Here is a 25,605-nt window from a genome sequence, read left to right as displayed (position 1 = left end):
GTATCCATATTGCAGTAAAACGCTGTAACTCTAAAAAAATGGAAGCTAAACAAATTTGCCATCGGTCTGCGATCTAATTGCGCATCGGTATGTTTGTGTCCGTACTGAGTATTTAAGCCCACCCCACAAAGAAAAAAAAAAGCCAACCACCCTGCCGCAGCGGCTTTATGCATACTACCAGTCACCATTTTTCGTCAATTGCGAAATAAACACTACAAATCCTATAGACCATCTTTAAATAGGCATCGCCATATTGCGTACGCAGTGGCGTCTTCTATGGGCAGTCGGAACACTTGCTTGGGTGAGCTCTCCGTGTTGTATGCCACGTATATATAGGCTCAGCGGCAGTTCTCAGTGGTTGTCTTCGCATCGCACGATCTATTTATTATGACGTGGCGCCTTCCTCGTGGGAAACGGTTCCGTAGGACGCAATCAAGCAATTTAAGTCAGCATAATCGGAGTTTCTGCGGCGTTGAGGACGAAGCAGCCGTCGCGATGTGTGCGCGTTCGTTTGAGCCCACATTGAGCCTCGGTGATCAGGTTTGTATATCTGAAAACTAGGCTCTGTAATGTGACCTTAGTGCAGCACTCTCATTGTAGTTAAGCCGAAATGAGTAGGTTTGAAGCATATGACGATCCCACGACATGGGTACTGTTCTGCTACGGATTAAGTGGTGCTCTTTACGTTGACAGGCGTTCAAAAATGTTATCTGTGGATAAATTGAGCAAACACCTTGCTTGTTGGACGAGGCTTTAGCTTACGAATAAAATAGTTTTTGTTAGTAATAGCAGCATACGGTAGAGCGTGAATTACACTTGTCCAATGACCGTCTGCGGACAACGCGAGCTTCAGAAGCCGTGGTAGATGCCAGGTTATAGATCTGTTTGTTCTACCAGGGCGTAGGAGAAAGCCGTTGCTCCTGTTATACTCAGCTGAATTACGGCTGTAAATGCGAAGTCAACACACCCGTTCCCAGCGGTGGACCTTTTTTGTATCGACCCAGCCTTATCTGTAGGTAGCTTCGCTGCCCGGCGCTGCTGTTATTTGTTGAAGGTGGCGGTTGTGCTTCACACGTCCACGGCGTGCGAGCGACCAAGTGCGATTAGTTTTTTATGGAGCAAGGGACAAACGCCCATCGAAGTCCACAGGGAAATACAGCTCACGTGTGGGGAAAGGTGTCTCGCTTTGAGAAGTGTGAGGTGGTGGTGGTGTGAGGTTCGCCAAAGGGCCGTGAAGACTTGCACGGCAATGAGAGTGCGGGGAGGCCGCGCGCGGCGAAGATCGACGACAGGGGCATCTCACATTTGTTGCTGTGACGAGACAAATGTCTGAACCGGTGTGGGGACTACGTGGAGAGAGAAAGGGAAGGGACGAAAGGCAGGGAGGTTAACCAGACGCACGTCCGGTTTGCTACCCTGCACTGTGGAAAAGTAGCGTAAGGTACGTAGAATAGCACATATATATTTGCAGTTACCTGTGTGTACCTTATATTGGCTAGTAAAAAATAGGGGCAAGGACTTCCTAATTCATCCTCGTATATAGCACATTGTCCAAACATGTGGCATGACCGTAAGAGGTCTTATTGTTGTTGTTTCAAAACATACGGCGTTGGCACGTTTTCTTTCTTTCTTTTTCTTCGCGAAAGAGGAGTTTGAGAACGGATTTTTTTCCGGGTCTTGTTCGTCCCGTCCTCTCGGCCCACCCCCGCGTCTTACGGAAATTGTGTCCTTACAAATAGCCGTCGGATTTTCTTCATGCGATCACCGTAGGATATTACTGCTTTACAGGGCAGAAGGAAAATGCCGAAGCACATATCGTCTATGTTTCGTGCTGCTTTAGCCATTGCAGTGATCGCTGTGTGGACTAACGTCATCGGCCTCATACAGGGGAGGGGGCTAGCGTAGACATAGCATAGTGACTTCAAGTGCAATAGGATTGAAATGGGTGAGAACGATGCCAGTGGCTTACGCAAATATTTCACAACGATTGGCGCTTTGATATTTCGGAGTTGCATAGGATTAGCCGTACACGAGAATGCACTTTTATGTTTTAGTTCGCACGTCAAGCGATCAGATAGGTAGAAGATTTTTTTTTAAGTTCACGCTGGCATTTGCTGACACCGTTTCTCTTTGTCGAGTGAGAAATGATCAAGTGAAAATAGTTCACAACACCCACACACCACGGCTGATGATGCGCGTGGCTTGTTTTCGCACCAAAGAGAAATTTCCGCATATTGTATTTACTCCTGCATCGAAAGGCTACACAGTGGCTCCCCGAAGTTCTTGTATGAACTGACATCACACGAATGTCACGCCAATCATCTGCCAATCATTCCGCAGTACGCTGCAGCAACACATTTAAGCATCGCTGCGCCCGATAGCTTAAGCCAGAGAGGCGAGAAGGCTCGCCGTCCGCCTTTTATGTTGTCTGCATTGTGACTTGTGGTGTTGCTCACTGTGACACCTGTGATAGACTGTTTGCAGCACTGTGGCTTGTCCATAACGGATTAATTGAACGCGCCAGCATGAATGGTCTTGTGTTTGTAGAGGACGACCGCAAAGTCGCAAACAAAGTGAACAAATCATTAATTAGAGGCATTGCAGATTACAGAGCAACTAGTTGCCGTACAAGTCCCACTAACCACTAACCTAGTGCTCCACAGAGGACCCACAATTTTCAAAGCGCCACTTCCTTTTTCACATGGAATGTGTTGCTGCACTCGTTGATATTTGGGTCTTTAGAAAATGTTGAACACACTTTCAAATAATAACTGCACCCAGCACATTGCCTCCGAGGCGGATAAGATTCACATTGTAAGATTGCTTTATTGTCATAAGATAAGACTATTAATCACGCTTTCGACGCCACATGTGACCCATCATTGACAGACGGAGTGTTTGCAAGTGAACGACCATGCTCGTATGCAGCCAATTTCTTCTTCATCTCTAATCCTGCATGTGGGCTTTCGTTGGCGCGTATATGGTGGGCCAGAAACTAAACAGGCTCAGACTACACGCGCGCTGCAATTATTGCCTGCATTCCTATCATCACATAAAGAGCGTCCCAGCCATCCTCAAATATTTTTTTTTTTTTTGAAAGACAGGGTTATTCTACGGGAACAACTTCGACCGACGCTACTTAATGGCGCTGCTATCCCACTTGCGCTATTCGCGCCTGAAGTTGAAGATTATCGGCTATTCGCATTTGCTCTCTGATCCCCACCACTCTATTCCTGTCTCTTGGCGTTACGCCTAAGATTCTTTGTTCCATCGCTCTTTGTAAGGTCCTTAACTTGTTCTCGACCTTCTTATTCAGCCTCCAAATTTCTGCCCCATGTGTTAGCGCCGGTAGAATGCAGTGATTGTAGACCTTTCTTTTCAATGATAGCGGTAAGCTTCCAGTCAGAATCTGAGAATGTATGTCATATGCACTCGAATCCATTTTTATTCTTCTGTAAATTTCCTTCTCATGATCAGGGTCCCCTGTGGATTATTCGCCTTCGTTAGCATGCTATTGCAGAGAGATCTAGAGGCTGAGATGCGTTCATGAATTCCTGTTTCCTTGCCACACTATTAAAATTGCCCTTGTCTTCTGCACACTAATCTTGAAACCTACTCAAACTTTCTCGGTTAAGGCCCTCAATCATTTTTTTTTGCAATTTATCCTCAGTGCTGCTGAACAGGAAAATGTCATCCACAAACCGAAGTTTGTTGAGATATTCACCGTTGAGCTTTAATCCTGAGCCTTCCCAGTCTAATAACTTGAACACTTCTAAGCACGCAGTGAATATCATTCGAGATATTGTCTCCTTGCCTGATGCATTTCTTCATAGGTAGCTTTGAACTTGTGGAGAAACACGGTAGCTGTGGAATATTTGTAGATATTTCTCATGATATCATGGAAAATGATTCCGTGATATCCCATGATCCGTTGCAGAATATCTCTCCCTGAATCCTGGCTGTTCTCCTGGTTGATTGGTGTTAAATGCTGTCCTGACTATTGTAAGTTATCTTGGTGAATAAGTTACACTAAACTGAAAGGTTGGCCCGTCTCTCCCGGACCAATTTTGCTCTTCCTATCTTTAAATTGAGAGCCCCCAATCTTAGACCCAGTCCTATGATCGCTACCTTTTATACCCTACCTAACATTTTTTCCTGCACTATGCTGGGATCGGCACAAAGTATGACATCTATTTCACTTGTTTCTCTATTTGGGCTTTTCAAGGCTTACTTCCTGTTGCTACGCTTCCTGAAAAAGGTTTCCATTATTCGGAGCTTATTTCTTTCTTCGAATTTTACCAACACTTGTTCTCTAGTGTTCTTAGAACCGATGCCGTAGTTGTCAATTGCTTGTTGCCCAGTCTGCGTATATTATCCCAGGCAATGCATAATTCTTCAAAGAACCCTGCTAACCTAGTCGCACTTGAGATGGTTTGCGTGCTAAATGTTGCCAGGTTCTGTGCCAAGTGGAGGCCTGTCCCAATCCACAGATTCCTAGCACCCTCTGCCGCGTAGCAGGTCTGACTGCCGGCTTGGTCAGGTATTCCTTCAGCCGCTGAGGACTGAAGACCACGGGTTAAGGGCAATATTGATGAGAGAGGTAGTGGGGGAATAATTCACCAGCGAGACGAGTTCCTGTTCTGGTTTTGTTGAAGCCTTTGTTGAAGCTTAGTGGGCCTTCCTAATTTGGCTGCACCTGGGCTATAGTAGCCCCCCTGGCTGTAATGGAATAGACGACAATTCGAACTGACGATCTGTAGAACAAAATCCCTGTGGTCTGCCTTTGCTCCGCCGATTGAGCACGCCGATAGCCAAACCTATGAGAAGCGCGCCGCGTTATCCTTCACACTATGCAAGTCGAGCGCTTCGGACAGATGGCGACTCCTTAAGTCCTCGCCGCGAATATTGTACCTGTATTTAAAAAAAATCAAATGTAAATGGGTTAACGCTGTGCAAAGAGATCCATCGATCGAAGGAGCTCTGCCCAGATGCTCCAAATGGACGTCGCATGCGTCGAATAGTAACACAAACACAAGCTTGACACTGTTCGTAAAACATTTATTGGAGATATGTACACCACAAGCACTGCATCAAAGGGAAAATTGCGGCAAACGTACGAAGATAACATAATACAACCCTAAATTATTGATTTAAAACAAGTAAGTAGCTTTCTTGCCGCCGGCGCTTGAACATTCACCGGTGTACAACACTCGCGCATTTACAACATGTAGAGAAAGCACGTTTACTCGCCTGTCTGCTCTAGCCATGCCTAGGCTGAACTGTAACATTCACCGGCGTACTGCACTTGCACATTTACGGAATACTGCCGACAAATTATTGTCGTATTGCAAAGACGGCGAATTCAGTTTAGTTGCGGCATCGTCGATGTGGTTCTTGCAACGTCGTCGTTGGCGGGGGAGAACCTTGGGCATTTCGATGAACAGCAACCGTACCTCCATCGGTTGCCGCCTTTGATTTTCCGGATGTGGGCTTACGGACCGGCCACGGGCTGGTCCTGTGTACGGTGTGCGCTGCAGTGACAGGTAGCGTCCTGGCGAAGGTGAACGAAAAAGACATCGGGGTCTCCATTGCATCGCGGCGATGTCAAGTGGTCGTTCACCAAGCTGTGGATGTTTATGGCGAAGCCTCGTAGTCCCATCTCACGGTATGGGCATCGGCGGTAGACGTGACCCGCTTCTCCGCAGTGATAGCAGAGCGGCCGGTGGTCGGGAGCGCGGAGGGGGACGTGACGGTAGGCTACGGCGGAGAAGATCATCGCTTCATGCCGAGGCGATTCAGGGACTTCAAGTTAGTGCTGGATCTCCTCTCTGATGTTAGTCACTGAGGCTGCGCACCGAATCGATCCGGTGAAACGTCCTCACATGTCCGGGTCGGCGTGGCGGAACAGGCGGTCATCTCTTCGGTTTAATTCGTGATATCGTTTGGAAGCTGCGTACGCGGCTCCAGTATCGCTTACGCCCTCTCTTTCCGGACGATGCTCGTGAAGGTGTTTAGGAAGGCGCTGCGGAAGAGGTCTCACGTTGTCTGGCTCAACTCGCGATTCTCTAACCACGTCCTGGTGGCTTCTTCCAAGGAGAAGTGTACGTGCCACAGCTTGTCCTCGGATCTCCAGCTGTTGTATGTAGCGGCCATTTAGTACCAGTATTCCGCCTGTTCAAACGATGATCCGAGGGAGGCCGGTGGCTCCCTAGGCCGTTGTAGCAGGATGGAGGACGCTGGGGTTGCCATTGTGGTTGTTGACATGGCTTTGATTTCAATGGCCTTCGCGAGAAGAGGTCCATGATCCGTTAGTCATTCTTGCGGCCTCTGGCTAGCTCGCAGGTCCGTGGCCACGTTGGTGCTGCATTCGCGGTTCGGGCTTGGATCACGGCTTTGCGGAGGCGTCCGGTACGTGAACGCAAATCACCTCCACCAGATGCCATGTTGTAGTGACGGAAAACAGCACAATAGCAAAATCTGTGGCTCACGAAAATAACTTTATTGGGCGAATCTGTGCGCAGAAAAAAACAAGCAACAGTCAAGCACAACGATTGCGGCGAGCACAGTGGGCGATCGTCGAAAAATCTGATCAACAGGTTAAGCGCGTCGGCTTTTATACATGAGCCGTCGATGGTTCCAGCCTAATCGCTGGTTCCCGCGTTACTTCCAGAAAGTACTACACAATTCGCGTCGCGTATACAATCAGAGTACACGGGGTTTGATAACAGCAAGTGATAGAACCATGCATAACTTTGAGAAACTTCCAATATCCAGGCGCGTGCTTGCTCTAAGCGAAAACATTTAGCATTTGTTAGCCGATGAGAAGTGGTCGCCGGAGAAACAAACAGGTAAATGTCAATACGCACTTTATTCGCTGGTCTTCCCTAGCACTACCAAGGTTGCTAGCTAACATTCACCGGCTTGGAACATTTTGCAGACTACCTTAAAACAAACTGTTACTCGCGAGTCTGCAACAGCGCTGATAAAATCAAAGCCGTATTACATAGGCACATAACGATTAAGACACGGGCTCCCAGTCAGGTTGGGGTTGAAGCTTGTATCCGATAACCTGCTCAACGCGAAAAATGACTGGCCAAGGCGTTCGGCTACTCAACGTGAGGTCACGCCTAAGCACAAGAGGCTCAAAACGAGTCTATAAGTCCTTCTAGAAATGTTCTAGAAGGCTTTCTAGCAGAAATCTGATCACAACAAGTCGCATCCCTGTTCTCAAATAAAAGAAATGTGCTCTGGATATGGCCCAGCAGATTTTTGCGGGCGTTGCTTCAATCGAAATTGCACATGAAAGAAGCTAAAAGACTTGCTCATTCGCGGTCGCTTTAAATGCGGTGGATCTTCCGCGAATTTTGCCGGACAGTGACGAGGATGTCTTCAAAAGGGAACCTGCACACTTTGGACAGAGTGGTGGCCACGTGGTTGACCATCCCTGGATGTGAATGCGTGAGGCGGCCGGACTCCTGCAGAATGGAAGCAAGCATACGCAAAAGGTTACTCCAATTCGGATGCTTTTTTTTTTTTTCAGTTTCCACGCGGTGTAACAGCAGAGGAGTGCAATTCTCAGAGTAGTAGACTTCAGACATGAATACAGAGAATTATATCACTGATAGACTATACGCTCTATAGTCGTGGCGAACCATCGGATAAAAGTGACGGGCCGCCTAGGTTCAACCACGGTCCCCCCTTTCAAAGTACACGTAACACACAATCTTCCGTTGTAGGTATTTCTTAGTGCGCCGTCCATGTCCCTATCTTTCTTGCCTTTGAAGATTTCCCCCTCCACACTGAAATGCCATTATTACTTGATTGTGACGCATATCTACTTTTCACCTCTGCCAGAAATAGCCCGTGCAATTCACTGAAATAAAATGAGGACTCGGGACTAGCATTCACTAAAACTTCTTGCGCTAGAATTGGTGGCAAGAGAATTTTAGCGAATCATTATGCGTGACACATCATTAGCGAAGCTGGACATTATCTCCGGGTATTGTCTGCAGGTGAAGCACTTCCTGCGTTTAGGAGCCTCGGGCATTCATAGCGTAGCATGTTCGAGTTTCAAAGGGAGAATCTGAGCAACATCTAGTAAGGGAGAGACAGCAAGTGATAAAATGCAGGGATGTTAACCAGGACTGAGCCCGGTTGGCTACCCTACACAGCGGAAAGGGGAGGGAAAGAGTAAAAGAAGAGAAATTCCACTGGGAATATCGATCGCTCGCTCACTCACTCAATCAATCAGTCCGGATCACAGACGGTGACTCACTCGGGTAGCTTTATCAAAGCAGCGCTTTTATGCGATATAACATCTATCAAAATTTTCGTTTTGTACTCCAACTTAACGCGTAGGTCGCACCACAATTAACTGTTCAGAAAGAATGGGGGCACGATAAGCGAATAAATTCGCGATATGTAGTAGCGCCACTGCGCACTAACTTTTTATAATGAGCTTTTGTAAAGTTTATGCGAAAACAGTGAAATTTTATTGAGCAAGTGATCTCGTAGCTTCACCTATAACACGCTACAACAACAGCTATGTGATGGCAGGTAAAAATTGTTAGAAAGCTATGAACAACCTGCATTCGTCAGTACGTTCTCATTACCGAAATAACCACGACTGGAGTTCAAGGAATAATAAAAAAAAAACTTGTTGCAAGAGCGGAGTCTTGACACCGCGTGTACACAGGGCTGCTTTAGTTGGCTGATAAGAATAGTTGGTGATGATACAATTCACGCGTACGCTTTTCGGGAGGAAGTACGGAGCGTCCGTCTCCAGCAGCAGACGATCGAGCGGAACCCTGGGGCCGACCTCAGCAACAGCATTGAAAAACTCCAGAAGAGGAGTCACCCCGAGGCACAGGTTGGGGAACGTGTCCATCTACAGTTGCGCCTCGGTCAAGTCACCGGCGAAGCAGTGGCGATGGATGGGCCAGTCAGCAGGCACCACCTGATTGTGTGAGATAGAACACAGCAGGAGTGAGCTTACACTGACACAAACGACGCTACGCTGGCGTAGGTGTCACGTGAGTACCCAAGAGAACCAACCGTGAAGATGAAATTGCTGCTGAGGATACGCACGTAAAAGAATGAGCTTCTTGTTTTGTTGCATTGAAGAGAACTGGCCCCGGTTATATTTAAGCAGAACGGAGGCCTGCGTAAAACCAGCACCAAACCCACCGTTCAACTTCTATCACTAGATCCGAGTAACGCTACATGCAACAGCAATAATGAACCCCATTGTTGTGGATGTTTTGTTAAAACGAAAGAAGGAGACGCATTTAGGCGCCATTTTTATTGGGGTGAGTTTCTGCAGACTATCTACACAATATAACGAAACACGAGGAGGCCCGTTGAGACCCCTGACGTCAAGTGAAAACTTCACGGCTAAGAACTCGAAGTTACACTGTCAGTTGTGTATTGACATGAACTATACAACAAGAGTGAAAATAAGGTTTTTTGAAGGATTTCTGCAGCAGTCTAGAATGTCCCTATGATTAAGTGAAGCTGATAAACAGTATTACAAAGAATACACCTGACCTCCTTCAGGATTCGCAGGGTGTCCAGTGAGGAATCCCGCGAATGGATTACAAGGAACAGACGATCATTCCTTGCAAGCTGTAGCTGCCGCCGTAAGATGCGTTATTGTATCTGATGATCGCACTGCCTGCAACGACCAAAGATTAAGGTAAGCGGCTGACTCACGTGAAAGACGCACCCCCTTTTAATTAAATAAATACCGTTTGTTCTTATTTTTCGTGGTCTCTGATGCACTTCAGTGCAACCCAATGAGCGCGATCATCGAAACACTCTTGGAGAACATTCACTAATTGGTCTCCTAACAAGGAATCACAACAAGTGCGAATGCAATTTAGCCTATTGAAGCCAACCCAAATGCGCTCACAGGCATACAATAATAAAAAGCTTCGACGAGGGATTGAACGACGCTTCACTAACCTCCAAATGCCGTAATATTCTATAAAATGAATTTCATTGGCTGCTGAGACAAACTAAAGGGGGAAACCCACTCACATGCATAAGTTCATCTCCGTAATTGCCGCCTATGGTAAATGTATGACGGAGAGCATTCACTTCGTGGTGAAGTCGAGGCCTATTTCTCCCAAGGCGACGACGCTTCGCTGTTCGAGCGTCGCGATCATGTCTTCCTCGTCGTAGAGTCGGGCCACGTGCGGGTGGCATCCAAAGGCTCCGCACGCTCCTTCCTCGCATAGGAGTCACACGTGGCGCTGCGCAGAGTGCAAAACAACGATGTCAAATACAACTACTGAGATGTGCGAATATAAGAAATGTGCGAAACAAGGAGAAAGGCGAATAACCGAAGGGCCCGATTTTCACGAAGCATATCACAAGAAGCCAACAAACGTTGACACCAAGGACAAGACAGGGGAAATTACTTGTACTTACTAAATGAATTAAACAAATGGTAAAGTATTGGAAATGAAACCGGATTTGAAAACAATTTGCCGCAGGTGCGATGTTCTACCAATTGGGCTACCGCGGCGCAGTTTTCCCACCCATTTACTTTCTTGGGCATTTATGTTTCCTACTAGAATCCTGGGAGTGGTAGCCCCAGAGTTCTATGTTAGAGTGTAAGTGATTACATACATACACATACACACACATACACACACACACACACACAATTTGCCATCATTTTGTTCTACAATGATGAAAAATAGAGAAGGATGGAGGCATAGCTCGAACATATCCTGTAAGTTAGGTAATATTCTCCTTGTAATGTGCGGCAACGATTTATACGTGTAGTTTAATTAGTCATTACCACTATTCAGAATCGTAAAACAACGTGCCAGAAGAATAAATCGGCACGAGGAACTTTCGTATTATGGCTACTGTTTACGTGGCAATGGCCAACACAAAAACTTCCGACATCTCTTCAAGTGAGCACGTTATCACCACTTGATTAGCGGTAAGAGGTCGGTGGTAGGGATAACGTTCCCTCACCATACAAACGAAGACTTTCCCTATAAAATGTTTTAAAAAAATAGTACCTTCTTGAAAGCGGTTGGGTCGCGCAGAAGATGGCCGCGCATCCATTGTAGCATTTGGCGAATGTGGACCGATTCTTCCTCCGAAACTGGGCGTAAGATCCACGGTGTCCTGTTTTCCAGAAAAGGAAGTCCAGGTGGCAATGTATCAATTAGGCCCACTTTGGAGGAGAGCGCGTGAGGCCCCTCTCCGGTGGCGTCAGCGTGGGTGAGAGATCCTGGACTTCGAGGGTGAAAGATCCTGGGATGCCTGTCCTTTGGCAGCTAGACATCGCTGAGCACGGGAGTTGGTGTCCTGTAGGCAAACCAAAACATACCTTAATTTCTTTTTCATTTTACTTAGGAAGGGTTTGAGACAGATACACTGTCTTACACACTCTTGTGTTTCATGTACAAATAACAAAAACAAAGCAGACTAGCGTTAGTAACTCTTGAGGCACAGACGTTTGAATGAAACGAGATACTTCGAAATAAGCACTGCGACATGTGTTGATCTAGGTATTAAGGAATACCTTACAGGCTGTGAAGAAGATTGGAAACTCCGCTTACATCGACGTAAAGCAAGCATTGTTGAAAACTATATGGAAGTAAAAAAAACATTAATCGCAGGAAACAGTAGCACGCAACATAAAAACAGTCACATCTGGAAACAACGAAAAAACGGGAGAAAGTATGCATGAAAAGTAATAGTTACAATATTACACGAAGATCGTTGCATTACAGGGTAAGCGTGCAAAAGGGACAAAAGCCATATCAAATTTTGAATAACAGCAATGCAAAATGAAAAAAAAAAAACAAGGCAGACAAGACCCTAGATGTCGTGCAGCCGAACTTCTAGTAGCGTGAGTGGTAGTCAACGTGGTAGTCAAAAGATGAAGGTCACTACACGTACTGCATGAACCGGGAAGCTTTTCAAGCGTTTAAACCGTCTTTGTAGATTGCCGACAGCTTTGGACAGCGCACAAATGCCGACGATCGCATCCCCGCTTACGTTCCACGAGGAGGCATGCAGGAACACAACACTACAGTTGTTTGACCGGAAACGAGCTCACTAGATCGGCGAAAGATCGGCGAGATCACTAGATCGCTTTGCAAAAAACATACTCACCAAAGAGCATTTCCAACACGAGGAGATCCCAAGATTTCGCTTTCGTTCGCGTCGAAAGCACTGCTCGCACCAGCATCGTTTGCGTCTTCGAGAGGCCGGCTCTTCGCAATCGGCTCGTACATGTAGGGAGTAATGCCGAACTCCTCAGAAAAACGCAGTCTCTCTAAATTTTCCATTACCGTCTCAGAAAAACAGACCAAACTACCTGGCACCGCGCTTCATGTGTAGCGGCAGCGGTCGGTTACTAGTGTTGACGTCACGAGGCGCCCGACCAATCACAGGCGGAAACGAGACGCGCGAGCTGGGCGTGTCCGCTGCTGCAATTTTCGTCGAAATAAAATATATTTGCGCTTTCTTTCGCTCAATTTCGATACGATATTCGAATTCGGAGGGTTGAAAACCATTATGTGCAGATGTTCACTCATTTTTTCTGGAAAACCTTTCAGCTTTCCTTTAAGAACTTGCTATTAAGAGCATTTATATTTAGCGCTTATGCAACCAACCAATGTTGTTGCGTAGGTTGTAAATATAGCCATCGTTTTTCCAGGAAGGGTGCACTATAACTAGAGAATGTTATCCGTTTATTTATATGCAATGCTTGTTCCATTTATGTTGTCCAGGAACAGCTCAGCACGAGCCCCTTGTGGCGCAGAACGTGCAAATCGTAAAGAAACAGAAGAAGTCAGTAGGATTCAGCAATGGCGTTTCGCTGGCAGGCAGGACGGCTTCTCGCTTTCGGTTACGCGCTTTTCTTTAACTCAGAAGAACTTAATCCCGTAGCCAGCAGGGAGGAGCCACACCCTGGCGTGTCTCGAGCGGACCAGCCGCGAGTCCAAGACCGCGAGTCCGTTAGTACTGATACGTTCAGAATGGACTTGCCACGGCCTGGTGCGGCGATAGCTACTAAAGCGCACGTGAAAGAATGGGTCGCCGATAGCCGGAAAGGTAAGACTTCTCTTTTCAGCGTTGTTTATAAACTTGGCGATTTCTTTGTTGCATGTCTTGCTAGGTCGCAAAGCACAGCTGGAAGAGAAGTTGCAGATGAGGACTCCCATTTCTTGTGATCTTTGTAAGTGACACCTAGTTCAACGGTGCTTGCGGCTATCTTGCACATTTGGTCGCAAACGGTCAAGGGCCGAACTAGCCTTCTCGGCCTTGTGGTGGTGATGGTTTGCACTGTATACTATTAGATTTGTCGGACGGTCCTACCGCTGTCGACCAGATGTAGGAGTCACCGGACTAACTCGCCGCTGCCACCATTTGAAGGAGATGAAGGTCGTAGACAGGAACTCGGTGAACAGGATTTATTTACATATTAACAGTTTAAGCAGGATACATTGGCAGACTAGCGCGACTCCCATATGGAGCCCGCAAAACTAACATACAACAAACAGTTTACGAGCACACAGCTCACGACTACATTTCGAGCATGACAGAGCACTCAGCTCCCGACAACGACCACGACACAAGCACGACACGAGCACCCTCTAGCAGCCGGCAAACGCTGCTTATAAGCTCTCCGCTTGACGTCATAGTTCGACGTCATCGTTCGGACGAGGACGGAGCAAGAATGGTCGGGAAGGTTCGTCCAAGCATTGTAAACTTGCCGCCGCCCCACACTATCGTTTATGCCCACACACACGCAAACACACAAGTGCGAACCCATACACACAAAGGCTCCGGAGTCGACGACCGAGGGCTTCGTAGAACTGTGCTCCGTCTCGGGTGGTGCGGCCAAGTACCACATTCCTGAGCTGACCGCGCGCCACGGGGGTGCCGGTCATCCGCAGTTCTCGGTACCGCCCAGCTTTCAGTACCGACGTCAGAGGGCTTTGTAGAACTGCTCCGTCTCGGGTGGTGCGGCCAAGTACCAATTTCCGGAGTTGATCGTGCGCCACGTGGCTGCCTGCCGACCGCAGCTCTCGGAAGGGCGCTTCGACTGGTGGGCTTGGAACACGTGCAGCGGGCTGAAAGCTGGCACGTTGCCACCCCGTATGGCCATTCTTAACAATACACGGTGCTAACCAAAATTTGTGCTCAAGTGATCGGCATGTGCGATTTTATCGCAGTATGTACTATATGTGCACTACAGGCGCATTATTGCCGTCGCCGTCACCTTGATGTTCCGTAAAAAGTCTAGGGGCGATAACACCGTCGTCGCGCGCCGCATGCTGTACGTGCGAGTGAAAGGGTTCGAGGGGAGCCGACCGCTGCTGGGAGCTGAGGTAATGCGCAAAAGGGAGTGGGGGAATGGGAGGCAGGGAGGGAGTGAGGCGGGCGGCGTTGTTCTCCGCCGGCATCAGCGTATTTCGCGACCGCGCGAAGAGAATGGACAATCGCGGCTCCGCCGGAGGGAGGGCGGGAACTGGGGGGGGGGGGGGGGCAGCGTTTTTCTCCGGCACCAACTGCGCGCTTGGGGCGGCCGCGAGCTGTCGCTCGCTCCTTCCTTATCTTGAAAGCAATCTGCAGACGGCTCATAACTTGGTGTGCTGTGTTCTCGCCGCTCCGTCTGCGTTGAAGCGATAGACGGCACGAATGTCACTTCACTCGCGCGATGCTGCTGCCGCGCTTGCTCACGCCAGCGTTTTGACAGCGGGTGTCCGCGGTCATTGAGTGTGACGTGTTCATTTTTGCCTGTCCACGATGACACCATGCTTGTTAATTTAGTTGGTAAGCGAATGCTTTCAAGCTTATACGGCCGATAAAACTACTATCTTATCCTTGCTTCGTATAACTGTCTACTAATTTGCTATCGCAATCGACGCTTCGCCTTTCGGACGAAACTCCGACTATTATGGCATGACCGTGCGGTGCGGCTTGCGGCGATGGGCGGCTCGAGCGTAAACAGGCCCTTATGGCACGACCGCACGCGTGCGGTGCGGCTTGCGGCGCCTGGCAACTAGAGCGTACATCGGCCTTTACGGATGCCAACAAGCATTTTGGGAAGCAGTACGTGCAGCACGGGTTTGGTCCGGTATGTAGAGGCAGCAATGGACTGGTCTCCCTCTGACGTTTGCTTGATGATGAAACGCCACAAGTTCACCTTGAGCGACGCGTTGCTCGGTGAAGACGTGTTGAATTCAGTCGCTACACAAGAAAAACGGTACCCGTAAAAAGGAAAGAAATCTTCCCTTAAACAGATTCTCACAGCGCGTGGGATCCGCATACTTTTTTTTTTTACCACGCTTGCAATCATGACACTCAGCCATGTTCTTGTACTTACGAAAAAGTTGCCTAAAGTTGCAGGCAGGACACATTCGGTAGGCTATATTCAGTTAAACCTAGCTACATGGCAACTCTTTTTTTTTTCGTCTGGCTTTCAAGGCCATCATTGCTGTGCTACCATCAATAGTTATGTAGTTGTTCCCCAGAGTATATTGTAAAACACTGCTCGAAAGGCTTAGTGGCTTCACGCCTCGAAATTATGACCAAAATTGTAAGCCCATGTCTTGGCTGCAGTTGCATTGCAAATATGCATGTCGCAGAATGAAAATCCGTGATTCCCAGCCAATATATACACACTTTGTTACTTTGAAGAAATATGCAAAATTAGAAAAAAAGGCCATCCGCTAGAGTCTTCGATCCCCACGAGGTTTAAATGCGCCCCTACAATTATCCCACCTTTCATGTACCTCATATGGGTGCGCTCACAATATTTAGATATCGAGATATAGATATCGGTTTTCTTCAGGGGTATACTATATTAGTTTCAGAGAACAACAACGATAAGCTAAACTTACTCCTTGTAAGTCAAAAAGACAAAAAAGTCTTCCCCCACCTCGCAGGACGTGGCAGTGGGAACAGTGAGCCACCGTTTGCCATTCTCACGATTCCTGAAACCGTCGAAAACGGCGCGTCCGAAGCGGACACGGCGTCCGGCGTCTCGCTGACCGTGGGCGCCGTGTCGTCATTCAGTGCCAGGCAGAGCGGCCGCTCGGACACCCACGCGTCCGAGTGCAGCAGCCTGGCGCCGTACTGGATGCCGGACGAGATCAAGCACTACTTCCGCCACCGCCACTCGGAGGAGGACAGCAGCGGAAAGACGGACGTGGCGCTGCGCGAAATTGGCCGCGAGAGGGAGCTGCCGGCGATCGACGACAGCGACTGGTCCGGGTGAGTTGCACCCATTGCGAAGCCAAGAAGGAAACAACAAAAAGAATGCACGCCGCTCTCAGCAGCCGTCCATGCCAGACGGCAAAATGCTACGGGTATTCCTTCAATTATCAATTCGCGTGGTTCGCGGGGGTAGGAAGCGACGGCGGTTCAGAAATAAACTGTCCGCGACATGAACAAAGGGGGTTATGATTGAAGCACGACTAAAACAAGGAGCAAACAAACATGCTGGTGTATTTCGAAACGTGTGCTGCCTTTCATCTTTGTTTACGCAATAATGTTATCACCCATAATATTGCAAGTTGAAAGCTGCTGCTAGGCAAATTGCTCCCGTTTTGGTTGACAATGTCTTAATATTCTTTCTATGTCCATCTTGAAGCAATGGTGGGCATGACATTTTGCGTACTCCTTATGTCACTGGAAGAAAGCAGCCCACTCGGAACGTCTACCAGCGCGCATTTCCTTTAAAGGAGGCATGGCATTCATGTCCCTATAATTGTGCTGTGAATTTCTCAAAATATTTCGCACTTGAACATCACCTAATAAAATACAAGTGAGCGAAATAACTGTTGTTTTTCTGCCAGTGAACGCCATTGCATCTGGAGAGCGTTATTGCTTCAACAATGAGCTTGCCTTAACATTCCCAGGAACCCTGTGGCATACGACATCTTAAATTTGACACCCGTATGGCCGCCATTTCGGCAATCGCATTTCGCCAATTTCTATGCAACCAGGGGAAGTTCAAAAGAGGATGTCCGCCGGACGAGCGAACGGGTTATGGACATTTCTTGTACGTCCGATGGACGTCCGTGATGAATATGTAGATGGATGGACATTCGGACTCGTGGCGGACGTACCACGGATATCCGTGGTTGCTAGGGCTTTTTTTTTTTTGCAATTTTCACCCAATAGAATGCGGCCGCCGCATGTGGGATCGAACCAGCGACCTCATGCTCAGCAAAGCAACGCCGTAGCCACTGAGCTACCGCGGTGGGTAATTATGTTGCCCCATTAAAGCAAACAAACCAATTTATTCGTCCCAATTAAAGAAAATAGACCAAGGAAGACCCACCAAAACAGGCGCACCAAAACGCAATCACCTGGCGCGCTAAAAAAACGCGTGCGTCTTCAGGCTGAGAAATATTTACCCGTGCCCTAACTGTAGGCTGTTTTGACATATTGAACTCTTAGATCAGCTTGAATCATATTCACGTGCTGAACGGCTGCGGTACTCGTTAGCAGTGCAGGTATACCGTGACATTGGCCCAAATTTCGAAGTGAGATGAAATTTATTGTGCTTATTGTACGATATTACAATCGATGCAGCTCCTTGCCTGGTTTCACACAAAAAAAAAATGCCGTAGTCATGGTAGTCTCCACCTAACGCGATATGTGTTATCCAAAATGCCACCATATATGACATCCCCAGGACACTTTTTGGCGCCTTCAGTACCCGGCAAAGCGCGACCTTAAATAATTGCTCGAATTACTCATTGGAGGGAGCGCATTGATGAAACCCCAATGGGTTGGGTGTAGATGATGGCCAATGATTTTTTCTTCCCCTGATATATTTGGTAATATAGTGTCAAGTTTAGGCAGGATGTGACGTTGTTGCAAAATTTGAGCAGACGTATGTGCATTTTGTTTCCTTTTGGATTTTAAAATAAGAAACGCAGGTAAATGTACCAGGATGCTAGCGACGGATGTACTTGACCCGTCGTCGCCAGCAACTCTGGCCCTCAAATTCCCAAACACGGTTTCACATCCAAAAAAAGAACTTGTTCGCCGTTATTTCTGTCATGGAGAGTACATTTGTAAAAACGAAGAGTAATGATCTATAAGTGGAGTTAGAGCTGAATCAGTAGATTACGTAATTATTTAGTAATATCGTTACTGAACTACCCGCAGCTGAAACATCACTCCACCATATCGTAAACGCAACTTCTGGCCTTGCGTTCCGCTTCCCTTTACTGGATCAGTCATTCGAGGTGTCAAACCCGACATATACAACTTGTGCGATACACCTCGCGCATCACTCAATCCGTATGATGCCCTCGCGCCTTTCAGGTGGCGCGCAAAATGGTGCTTCAATCCCCGACCCGCGCTTGTCGCGATTGTGGCCGTCTTGACCGGCGCCCTGCTCGCCTTGCTGCTGTCCGCGGTCGTCGACGAGTTCCACGTCACACTGCCGGGGTCCCGAGCCCGAGGTGCTGACGCCGCCGCACCGGGCGACGATTCTGCGGCAGCGCCGGGTGAAGGCACCAACGTGAGCCACAGGGACTTCCTGATGCCGATCCCGAAACGCGACAGCAAACGAGACGAAGAGACGATCACCCCGGAAGACGTCAACACCGCACGGCACCACAAAGTGGGGGAGGCGGCTGCGAGCGGGGTCGAAGAGGCGACGCCGAATGGAGACGCCGAGCAGATGCACAGCGCTGCTGGCGAAGCCTACAAAAGGAACGGCTTCGCGGGTTCCAACAAATCGGTGAGCTCTGCTGTCGTGCACAAGAGCGATTATACACACCACAACAGTGCTATACACCAGGATATAAGCATCATTTTGATAGCAGTTCGAAATAAAAACAGGCGTGGTTATAACCGTTCTTACACTGTAAAAAAAAAAATCCGCCGTTTTCGTTACTGGACTTTTCCCGGCAGTTTCGACCACCAACTATTTCCTGTACAATGTACAGGCGTTCGTGATTTCATTCCACAGCGCTGCAATAACGCGCCGGCATGTTTACGGCAATTTGCCCTAATAGAATACAGAGTATGTACTTTCATTTCATGACACCACAAAAACACGTCGTCTCGTTTACAAGAATGTACCCTACAACAGTCATGTTGGAGTTACATGGTACCAGTATTATAGCGGGAGGTCTCAGAGCTTTGGAAAAAACTGCCAAAGGTACCTCCTATGATTACATAAATACTGTTATTATACAAAAAACAGCGAAGTACGGTCCTGTGAACAATAACAATAATTAGGGAAGTTGACCATTTATAAGAGGAAATTGGATACATAAGTTAATGGCACTACTAATTATGGATAAAAAAGCATGAAAAATAATCGAAAGCGTATGGAGAAGCAGAATAACAAAGATTATTAACAAAAACAATCAACCCGATATGAGAGACCAAACTCTTCGTTATCAATAATATTCATTACTATTTCACGTGTATGTTGTAGGACCAGTGGCGTACCAACTATATGTTAAGGCGGGGAGGCCAACCACAGACTACATATATATATATATATATATATATATATATATATATATATACGTTGTGGTTTGCCTCCCCGCCTTGACAAATAGTTGTTACGCCACTGGTCCTACAGCATACACGAGAAATAAAGGACAAAGCTTGTTGTACGTACGCCCTACTTAACTCCAATGAGAGCATGAACAAGCAACTTATTCCGAAATGCTGACGAGTGAGGTTTCCATAAGCAGAAACCCTGCTGACATAAACTACTAAGGTAAATAAACGAGAAGGTACATAGTAACTGGTTTATTTCACAGAAGTAGTTTACTGGCAGTGTTGAATAGAAAAAAGCATTTGCGGCTACAGTTTCATTATTGGTGAAGTCCACGCTGGAGAATGGCAAGATTATTGAGTTGTGTGGCAGATATTGAACAGAGTATAAGCTCTGGACCATGAAAATTTTTGCGTAGTGACGTTCTCACTACACCAGAGTTCACTTTATTCTGACAGTATAAGAAGAAAAAATAAATAAATTATGGGGTTTTGGATGAACTGTCTACTTTTAACAGCCGTTGTAGGCCTTCAGACCTAGGCGGTATAAACAAATATGGTCACTGCTATTCCAATAACTCAGCTGCTGCCACTACTGGGACCTCTGCCTGCGTGGATCTAAACACTTGCGGTTTGGATCCACACGTTTGGAGAGGGGAAGGAGAACAGTTATCACCTTTGCCTGTGCCTCCGCCCTATTGTCAGGCCAAACGCCGCACACAACAGCCGCATCACATAAGGGAGCCGCGTAATCTTGCGAAAGACAATTGAAATTTGGAATCGGATATCCAGGAGCACAGACACGTTAGAAGAATTCGTTCAACTGACACTGCATAGAAACATGACTGCCTTTTACTTCATTACAAAGATACTCACTTAACGTAGTCAACAAAAGTGTAATTATTACATTTTAGTTAATTGGGCTGCTGACAGCGATAATTATCATATCACTTGGGGTCCCCCTGGCCACATAACTTATATGCACAGGTGGTATTCGCGTGCCTTACAGTGCCTAAATTTAAAAGAAGTATATTAATTTTGAACACCCGGTACGAATATGTATACAAACCTTATAGGAATGCCGCCGCCAAGCAGTGCGGGAGGTCAAACCCACGTCCTCGCAGACAACTTGCAGATGTGCCATGGCTATTGATGTATTCTGCGAAGTAAAATTACCTTCCTTATTCCTCCAGATGCACTGCAAAGATAACATGCACAGCCTTTAAAGGAGTGTACGTCAAGCAGTAAAAACAGTTGACAGCAATGTGAGGGCTTCCTGCATGAGCTTGAACCAGCATTCACGAAAAATCGTTCGGCTGGAATTGTTCCTTAAAGAAAATTCCAGCCCACTTTGATGCTGGACATATAATTAAGGAAGCGGGGCAGCTAATTACAAAGAGCACTTACGAAAGAAAAGCTTTGCGAATGTGGCCCGCGATCTCGAAAACGAAGACGCAGCAGGCCAGTGCATGAAAGATTCCGGTTAACGCGCAGTGCAACATACGGTTCTTCCAACATCGTGACTGATCTGTTTGCTGTGTTGGTTCTTCTATAAAAGGTGCACGAGAAGTGCGGACGTCCAGCCTTCCGATTCTGCTCGGGGGGACCGGCGGAATTTTACTACAACGCCACCAGACAAGCATGCATGATGCTGACACCTGACGGGCCTGGTCTCTGTAACCGCGGTCGCAATCGCTTCACGTCCATGGAGAGCTGTCGGCAACAGTGCGTGGACGGCGACACACTGGCTCCGGAATGCTACCAGAAGGCTGTGCTGGCGCAATGCGAGGCGTGAGTCACCTTCAGCTTGCCATGTTTACTTGAAGGAACAAGCACTTGGCGCTGCTCGTTATTCAGTGAATATGTCGGGATTGCTTGGATGTCGCACTGCAAAGAAATACCACGATAGTTTTGTGCCTTAGCTGTCATTTACAGCGGTAACGCTTGCAGATCGCAGCTGACTGCATGAACCTCATAGCCGTGTAATAATAATAATAATAATAATAATAATAATAATAATAATAATAATAATAATAATAATAATAATAATACGCATGCCCAGAAAACTACTGCGGCGCCAGTAAAAAAATTACGAGAAAATGCGAAGACCAACTTCCGCATATACAAAGCACATAACTAAACTAATGAAGCACGAAGTTCAATTGTAAGGTTATAAATACGTAACTCACTCACCATTTGCAGCGCCGTACACAAAAAAGAACGAATACAGACTAAGAAAATTTAAAAGAAAAGAGGTAATAAATATGGTGTATCAATATTTCGTGCCGATATAAAGTAGTCCCGAATAGCGGAGTAACTTGTGATTGTATAAGTTTGCCTACTGTTGTCTGTTTTGTAACGCTGCAAAAAACAATAGAAATATAGCAAAACCGAGGCAAAGTTCGTCATCGACAAGTCATTACATATATCGGTGTCACGTTCCAGACACAAGTCTTAACCTATGACCTTTAGAAGGGAGCGCATGAGTAAATTATCTTTTGCCGATGAGGAACGCAATGGCGCCGTGAGTCACAATTTGTCACAGGACCGTATTTGTCACAGGACCAATTTGTCACAGGACCGTGAGTCACAGGACCGTATTACATACGCTAGTCACTGTCCAAACAAGTTATAAAAAAATATTGCTTCCGTGTTCTTCCTAATGGTGATTCACAATATCACTCAAACTGTAACTTCTAGTGCGCTTAAGTTTTATTTGTCATTTCCAATATCAACGTTCAAAAGGCAGATACAGGGCACCATACACTTCATTGTCACCTTTTGGCACTGAGCCATATTCCGAAAGCCAGTGGTCCGTGAGTTCCGCCACGGCCGCCTCGATCACGCGCGCACGGCGGGGCCCCGCCGTGCGCGCGTGATCGAGGCGGCCGTGGTTCCGCGGCGCGGGTTTTGCGTCGCCTCGAGAGATGGCGCCACGTAATTTCAGGCGCTGCTACCCACCGCGGTGGCTAAGCGGCTATAGTGTTGCGCTGCTTAGCCTGAGGTCGCGTGATATAATCGCGGCCGCGGCGGTCGCATTTCGATGGAGGTGAAATGCCCATGTCCCGTGCATTTGGCGCTCGTTAAGGGTACCCTAGTGGTCAAAATTAATCCGGAGTTCCACATTATGGCGCACCCCATAATCAAATTGTGGTTTTGGCACGTAAAACCACAGAATTCAACTCATTATTTTTCTAGCTAGACAGTGCGTTCTGTCTTCCTGGCGTCTTACGCTGCCTGTCGTGCCGTCTGCGGCCGGTTTCTTTCTTTTGCTGGGCAGCGTCCATATGGACCAGTGGCCAGTATGGCGTGGTGTGGTGCGGTAGGGTGTGCCGTTGCTAACATGCACTACACCCATTTTGAGAGAGTGGCTAGTATCATCTGCAACTAATCTGCTTTGCCGGTTGCCATTTCATGCTTACATCTACTCTCGATTACGGGAGAACCAGCAGTCTTCCCCACTGATAACGGCACGAGGTGACTGTTTTGGTAATGTGAGAATAGAAAGAGGAACACCTCTGACAAACGTAAGCGACTTGAAATTCCCACGCAAGGTTGCTGTGAAAAAACGTAAAGCGAGGTATTTCACTAATGATGTAAGTATGCAATTTGACAGCTCAAAGCTCGCAGCTGTCTGAGTATTACTTTCCCCGTTTCTTGCAACGCAATATTCGTGGCCTTCATATTGATGTGAGGAAGTCTGTACGTGTGCAAAAAGGAAAGTGAAAGGAGGTATATTCTTAAATCACTCATGGTTAACAGCAGCTTGTCCATACGATACGAATTCGTCTGCCCGGAAGAAGAGCACGTGAACTCTGTACCAAAATTAAACATGTCCAGATGCTTTGGAAACTTACCCCTGTATTCAGAAGTGTGTCCTAAATTGAAGCCCATGCTTGACTTGATCTAGATGACGCCTGGAGTGAACGTCCTAAAAACTCTCATTGCGTTTCCTTCGGAGTGTTCACGTCACGCGTCAACTATAGTTCAAGTGAAGCATATAAGAGTTGAGGCGCGTTTCTTAATTGCGGGGGTTAGGCTCCACATGCAATGCCATGGCATTGTGTGTTTCGGGGAGCGAACACGCCGCACGGTAAACGAGAGACAGAGCTCTATGTGCTTGCAGCTGTTTCAACGTGAATAAAGTAAGTGTAATTGTTGCAGAACTACGTAAAAAGGTATTCGACTATGACAAACAAAGGGCGCGATCACAAACAAAAAGAACGGTTCGAAAAAGAAAGAACGAATTAGCCTTTTTCTCCTGTGCCGCGCTATAATATATTCCTGAGCGAGTGAGCAGTCTCGAGCAAATATAAGAAACGGAGCACAACAAACAATTTTCAAAAAAACCAAAGTGGCTGATCACAGGTGCCCCGCGTAAATGTATTCAGTGACTCTAAAAATGTTCAACGGCAACATTGGGTGCTACATTTTCAGATGTCTGATTAGCCTCCACACGTTAAGAGCAAAAGTTGCTTAAAAACCCCTCTCATATTATAATCTCGCTGAAGCCAAGTTTGCCGTGCGTCCAAGCACTAGAGATATACGGCTAGCCGCTTGCGCTCGTGTAAAAATCTGGCCGAATTCGCAATGCTTGTCATTCGCGAGTGATTTTTGGAATTAGCTGGCCGCCTTCGTTAACGATATGCCCCATACACATCAGTATAGGCTGTAATTCGCTCTAAGACGCAATTCTAGCTGAAGGGCAATCTGTGAATACGGACTCTGGGGCCAAATTCGCAAAGCTTTTCCTTCGTAAGTGTTCTGTGCCGTTGGCTGCCCACCTTCTCTAATAGTATGTACAGCATCAGGATTGGATGGAGTTTGCTCTTACGAACAATTCTGGTGTAAGAGTTCTTTTGAGCGAATACGCCCCCTACTATTCGTACTAAAATGGCTCACGGCGGCGCCACTGCATCAGTTGCCTAACCGCGGTCCATTTTATCTACGTTTTAGTGGCCAGCGCGACAAAGCACCACTTTGGGAACCTGCGCATTTCCCCCGCTGATTCTTAACTGGTCGCTGCAGACGGGACGTCGTGGACACGTGGTGGTGGTACCTGGAAGGAAAGGGCTGTCGCCACTGGCGGTTTCCTCGGGGTCGTTGCCCGTCCACGGAAGGAAACGTCTTCCCGACGTCCTTGGAGTGCGTCCGCAGATGCGTCGACGCCAGGGGGAGCCATGCGCCGTGCATTGCCCCACAAGGCGTGGCCTGCAACGTCAAGCAGCTGCGCTTCGGCTTCATTGCAGAGGCGTCTCCGCGTGGTTCCGGAGCCAGGCGCTGCCGCCAGCTGCCTTCCGCCGGCGGCGAATCCAAACTGCAGCGCTGCCTGGCCGGTGCCAACAAGTTCCCAACGCTGGAGGCATGCCAGAGGCGCTGTGTGCGCGCTCGTCCATAGGAAACGCCCGAGCGCGCGCATTACAGAAGCGTTGTTTTGAAAATTAATTGCGCTCATCTCGTTTCCGCTGCTTAGCGTCCCTCTGTCGTCTCAATTGGTGCGCTTGTGGTCATTTGGGTTAGTCAGCGAAAGGTCACGCTGGAAATGCCTTCAAATGTACGGCATTTAGAAGCGCTACGTACGAATGCAGCAGGCACACCAATTTCTAGCTTGAACCCATTTGGAAGATTGACAAACTGAAAGTACGATAGAGCCCCACTGCGAGCAAAGCTCAGTTTTTCCTTTCGGAACTACTCTTCTGGCGGTATCTGTAAAAAGTTTCAAGTACCAAGGAGCAATAATAACAAAATATCGCTTTGATATATAAGATCGAAACAAACTTGGAAAGAAAAATATATGCGTGAGGGCTTTACTTTCTTGTTTGTTTTTTAATAACAGCCTTTAAATAATATCCTAAGAGACTGCGCGAACGCCTGAGGGTAAGCAGGTATGACACAGATATCAAGGCGTCGAGCGTGTGCTGTTCTTGATGCCGCACCGTTAATGATGGCGTTCTTAAAAAGAAGTGCTGTAATGCAGATCATTTATTGCCTCATTCCAGCCACTTTGTGGTGCCTAGTAGGTACTTTCTGCCTCGCCGCACTTAGACTCCGTGTATTGAAAAGAAATGCATGACCGACAGTAGAATCGAA

General features: G+C 47.4%; 2 protein-coding genes across 2 annotated transcripts; both read left to right on the top strand.

Moving 5' to 3' along the window:
• Positions 1-10,891: 10,891 nt before the first annotated feature.
• Positions 10,892-20,286, top strand: LOC129382521 (uncharacterized). The gene is made up of 4 exons (XM_055066633.1): positions 10,892-10,925; positions 15,927-16,254; positions 18,322-18,742; positions 20,221-20,286. Exons 1-4 carry the CDS (start codon positions 10,892-10,894, stop codon positions 20,284-20,286), a joined length of 849 nt encoding a protein of 282 aa, XP_054922608.1.
• Positions 20,287-21,093: 807 nt separating this feature from the next.
• LOC126522423 (papilin-like) lies at positions 21,094-25,133 on the top strand. The gene is made up of 2 exons (XM_050171175.2): positions 21,094-21,306; positions 24,544-25,133. The coding sequence occupies exons 1-2, from the start codon at positions 21,161-21,163 to the stop codon at positions 24,911-24,913; spliced, it is 516 nt and encodes a 171-aa protein (XP_050027132.1). The 5' UTR covers positions 21,094-21,160; the 3' UTR covers positions 24,914-25,133.
• Positions 25,134-25,605: the final 472 nt, after the last annotated feature.

This window comes from Dermacentor andersoni, chromosome 6 (genome assembly GCF_023375885.2).
Source record: "Dermacentor andersoni chromosome 6, qqDerAnde1_hic_scaffold, whole genome shotgun sequence".
Lineage (NCBI taxonomy): Eukaryota > Metazoa > Arthropoda > Arachnida > Ixodida > Ixodidae > Dermacentor > Dermacentor andersoni.
Note: the sequence above shows the minus strand (reverse complement) of the source record. Positions and strands in the feature narration are given on the sequence as shown.

Excerpts from the sequence above, each read along its gene's own strand:
- LOC129382521 (XM_055066633.1), top strand. The coding sequence starts at position 10,892 with ATGGCCAACACAAAAACTTCCGACATCTCTTCAA. Across the intron at positions 10,926-15,926 it reads AACTTCCGACATCTCTTCAA|GACGTGGCAGTGGGAACAGT; the intron begins GTGAGCACGTTA and ends CCCACCTCGCAG. Across the intron at positions 16,255-18,321 it reads GACGACAGCGACTGGTCCGG|GTGGCGCGCAAAATGGTGCT; the intron begins GTGAGTTGCACC and ends CGCGCCTTTCAG.
- LOC126522423 (XM_050171175.2), top strand. The coding sequence starts at position 21,161 with ATGATGCTGACACCTGACGGGCCTGGTCTCTGTAACCGCGGTCGCAAT. Across the intron at positions 21,307-24,543 it reads GTGCTGGCGCAATGCGAGGC|ACGGGACGTCGTGGACACGT; the intron begins GTGAGTCACCTT and ends TGGTCGCTGCAG.